This window comes from Sinocyclocheilus rhinocerous, unplaced genomic scaffold (assembly GCF_001515625.1).
Source record: "Sinocyclocheilus rhinocerous isolate Xijiao unplaced genomic scaffold, SAMN03320098_v1.1 scaffold3916, whole genome shotgun sequence".
Taxonomy (NCBI): Eukaryota; Metazoa; Chordata; class Actinopteri; order Cypriniformes; family Cyprinidae; genus Sinocyclocheilus; species Sinocyclocheilus rhinocerous.
The window spans coordinates 174,141-178,502 of NW_015643503.1; the positions used below are offsets into that span (position 1 = coordinate 174,141).

At 36.8% G+C, this 4,362-nt stretch overlaps 1 protein-coding gene across 1 annotated transcript; it reads left to right on the plus strand.

Annotated features, from left to right (window-relative positions):
* Window positions 1-1,315: 1,315 nt before the first annotated feature.
* LOC107757326 (proteasome subunit alpha type-6-like) lies at window positions 1,316-3,123 on the plus strand. Its single transcript, XM_016574772.1, has 4 exons — window positions 1,316-1,390; window positions 1,465-1,643; window positions 2,679-2,773; window positions 2,873-3,123. Exons 1-4 carry the CDS (start codon window positions 1,318-1,320, stop codon window positions 2,928-2,930), a joined length of 405 nt encoding a protein of 134 aa, XP_016430258.1. The 5' UTR covers window positions 1,316-1,317; the 3' UTR covers window positions 2,931-3,123.
* Window positions 3,124-4,362: the final 1,239 nt, after the last annotated feature.

Genomic DNA, 4,362 nt, shown 5'->3' on the forward strand with positions numbered 1-4,362 from the left:
AGACTTCAAAGTGCACTATTCAAACTTAAATTGTTATAATTCATGAACGCTTTGAATACAGACCTAAGGTTGGTCTCTTTTTAAAGATGACAATCAGCAGATTATTGCCGAAGTGAAATCATTTCAAAAAATGAAAGTAAAAAAAGTTATAGAAGTTTAAATTTACTATAAAGAAAATGTACTGTACTATTTTTATTTTATTTAATATCAAATAAATATTTTACAAAATAGGTTTTAATCAAAATTTAGCATAAAATTAAAGCCATATGTCTAAATAAGTTGTGTTCCAAATTTGAAGTTGATATAAAAAAATTGAGGTTCCTATGCAATTTTGTTTAGGCGTTATACCACAAACAGCCACCGGGTGCCATCCAAACCCCATTGAATTTTTTTGATGCATTTTTCTGTCACAAATGTATAAATTTCTCTCACGCTATTACTCCTATCACAAAATAATCACCAAATATGGAATCTTGAGACTCAGACCTTTCCGACGATATGTATTTTGTCAAGATTCTAAAAAGTTTTGATTCCAAAAGACCATAACACATTTTGTAATATGACACCCCGCACTAGGGGGGAGGAGCCCACTAAAAGATTTAAAGTACCATTTCCATGGTAACGCAATGTCCGATTTCACAACGGTTTTCACAAGGATGAATTTTGAGGTTTTAAGCTTTCAAATGAAATATAATATATGATGTTTACTAAAACGTGATAGGAAAAAAGGAAACGAATAGAATTTTTGTGACAAAGGTCAGAGCTCCTGTTACGGTGTATATGTTTTGAGGTGCACTCTTGTCATAAATTAATCTATTACTGCTCCTCCATAATTTTAACAACAAGCAGAGGTAAAATATGTATTTAGGAGTCTCAGATCTTTCCAACGAAATAGTTTTTCATGATTAGATTAGGATTTAATTGTAATGTATTGAAGTAAATTTAGGCGTCCCGCGACAGTTAAGGGGTTAAATAGATCTCGAAACGACTGATGTTCGTGATGTAGAGATGCGGATGATGTGTTGACGCCATAGACTGTATAAAAACATGGACGTAGTGTCCGTGACGTCACCCGTAGATTTCCGAAGAGAGTTTTTGAAGCTCAAAAGTGGGCGGAGCCGGCCATCGCCATCTTGGCAGAGCGTCACTCCCAGATAATTGAAAATGGGGCGGGAGCAGGTTGCTGAAACCACGCCCACCTAGCTCGACGGCGGTGACAGCAGCGGCAATCCACCTGTCACTCAAGTGGCCACGCCCTTAATTATGCAGAACTTTAAGGCTTAATATAATTTAAACGGATGAGTTATAAAGGCGGACATGCTGTGCCGGCGTATGGCGGACATCTCTCAGGTTTACACACAGAACGCAGAGATGAGGCCGCTGGGCTGCTGTGAGTGTCTTCTTATCTCAGATACGGTCTTGACGGGTTGCTGCGGGTTTGACGGGATGCTGTCTGTCGTTCAGGTATGATGCTGATCGCGATGGACCCTCAGACGGGCCCCGTGCTGTATAAATGTGACCCGGCCGGGTACTTCTGCGGCTTCAGGGCCACCAGCGTCGGGGTCAAACACCACGAGGCCAGCAGTTACCTGGAGAAGAAGCTGAAGAAGCAGCCGGATCTGCCCTGCGACAGGACCGTGGAGGTGTGTGACGCACACCGATATACATTACGTTTATTCTTTAATCAAGCACAAAATTCACAAAGTTTCCACAAAAATATTGTGCAGCACAACTGTTTTCAACATTGATAATAATCAGAAATGTTTCGACGAAAGTATTGATTCAATATATATATATATATATTTATATTTAATATTTATATATATTGATACAAAGATATTTCAAGCTTCTGGAATACATTACTACATTACTAACTATAATATATTATTATAGTTATAATTAATAATATTTAAAATAATATAATATATTATAAATATAAATGTTCAGCTGACTATAGTTAATAATGTATAGAACATACTATATTATAATATGATGTATGTATAAAATTTTATAATATAATAAAATGGTAACCAGTATTATTTTAGTATCATTAATATGCTATTATAGTTTTATTAATATTTTGAATTAGATTTCATTTTCATATTTTGTTTTTATTTTAAGTAGTAGTAATAGTAATTTCATTGTGCTTTTTTCATTGTTATTAGTTATATATATAGTTTTAGTGTGTATATATATATATATATATATATAGTTTTTATTTATTAGTTTTAGTTTATTTATTTTTAGTTATTTGAAAATGAGAAATGTTTCCTTGACAGCTAGCTGAAAAAAACAACTTAATATTAATAACTTAAGATTTAATATTTTATTTCAGTTAACACTTATTTTATTTCAAGTAATATATATATATATATTTTTTGGTTTAGTTTTAGCTGTAGTAGCCTTGAATGTAACCAGGTACAGTGTGATAATTTCATGTGCTACAAAGATGTTCTGTTGATCAGTTTTTATTTATTTCTCCAATTTTTAGATATAAATTAGTAATGGAATAATATATCATCAGTGGCTCATTATTGTAAAACATTACGCCACAGAAGGACATCATTGATGAATCATAATCAGGTTTTAAACACAGCATTGTGTAATAATATTCATAGTTCAGATGTTGAGGTTTGTGTTGGTTTAATATTGTATCACGCCTGTCTCCTGTCCTCTAGATGGCGATCTCATGTTTGTCTTCTGTGCTTTCAATGGACTTCAAAAGCACTGAGCTGGAAGTGTCTGTCGTGACCAAAGAACACCCCAAATTCAGGTTCAGAGAGAGAATGAAGAGCAAACCTGAGCACAGAGAGAGATGTGAAGCAGTTTAACGTCATCTCTGTGTGTGTGTGTGTGTGTGTGTGTGTTTCAGGACTCTGTCAGAAGCAGAAATCGAGCGTCATCTGGTGGCGATTGCGGAGAGAGAGTAACTGTCAGGTTTACTGTGTTTTTACAGTCCTGAAAGCATCCGTCATTGAAGCGTTTGCTCATCCATCCTCAGCTTGTGTTTTCTAGTTTGACTCCGACTGTATTTGGTGTGTTACTGATGAATGACAAACTCTCAGTCTATAAAGCAGCAGACAGTCCACTAATCATCTAATAAATCAATTTTGTCAGTCTAAACAGCCTTGTTGAGTAATATTCACACTTCCTGATCCTGCATGTGTGTCTGGTGTGTCTCCTGTTTGTCCAGCTGGTGGCGCCAGAGTCACGATGATTGATATTCACACTCATTTCACAGACTTCTCTCCTTCAGCGGGTTGTGTTCTTCTCTCTCTGTGTGTGTGTGTGTGTCTTAAGTATGTGCGTGTGTAAGTGTGTGCGTGTGCGTGTGTGTGTGTGTGTGTGTGTTTGAGTGTGTGTAAGTCTGTGTGAGTGTGTGTGTGTTTGAGTGTGTGTAAGTGTGTGTGTTTGAGTGTTTGTGTGTGTGTGTGTGTGTGTGTGTATGTGTGAATGTGTTTGAGTGTGTGAATGTGTTTGAGTGTGTGTCTGTGTGAGTGTGTGTGTGTGTGTGTGTGTGTTCACCTTCTCCAAGGTCTGTGTGTTTTGTCCATCTGTGTTGTACTGGAGGATTTAAGTCCAATCCGTCTGTCTGCTTCTGCAAAGTGCTGACAGACACACGACAGATTATCAGAGAGACAGACAGCCGTGATGATGATGATGATGATGATGACGAGACACACACACACCTGCACATCTTCATCATGTGCTTCTCTGTGCACTCACAGCAGAAACACTGGTTACTCTAGTAAAACTTTAGCTTTCGCTGTAATAATGCAGATCCAATTATATACTTTTAAATTATGTTTCAAAGCATAAACATACATTGTTAATACATTTAAAGTGATAGTTCACCCAAAAATATAAATTCTGTCATCATTTGCTCTCCGTCATGTTGTTCTGAACCTGCATGAGTTTGTTTCCTCTGTTGAACACAAAAGCAGATATTCTGCTGGTCCCCGCTGACTGCTTCAGTCTGCTCTCTGTGGGTTTGTGGCGTCTCCGAAAAAGGGTTAAATTAACCTGCAACTGCAGAACAATAAATAAAAGTCTCATAGTAAATGTGCATAGTTAGATTTATAATATGTGTGTGATTTGAATCACTCATGCTATCAGAGTTATCATTAACTAAAACTAAAACCATGAGAAAAAACTTGAGGTAAAACATGAACTGAAATAAAACATTTAAAATATATATTTTATTTCAGCTAGTGTGTGTGTGCGCACGCGTGTGTGAGTGTGTGTGTGAGTGTGTGTGTGTGTGTGTGTGTGTGTGTGTGTGTGTGTGTGTGTGTGTGAGTGAGTGAGTACGTGTGCGCGTGTGTGTGTGTGTGTGTGTGTGTGTGTGTGTGTGTGTAGAGT

Coding starts and splice junctions, on each gene's coding strand:
- LOC107757326 (XM_016574772.1), top strand. CDS start 1,318: ATGCTGTGCCGGCGTATGGCGGACATCTCTCAGGTTTACACACAGAAC. Junction 1,391..1,464: donor GATGAGGCCGCTGGGCTGCT/GTGAGTGTCTTC, acceptor TCTGTCGTTCAG/GTATGATGCTGATCGCGATG. Junction 1,644..2,678: donor CCTGCGACAGGACCGTGGAG/GTGTGTGACGCA, acceptor CCTGTCCTCTAG/ATGGCGATCTCATGTTTGTC.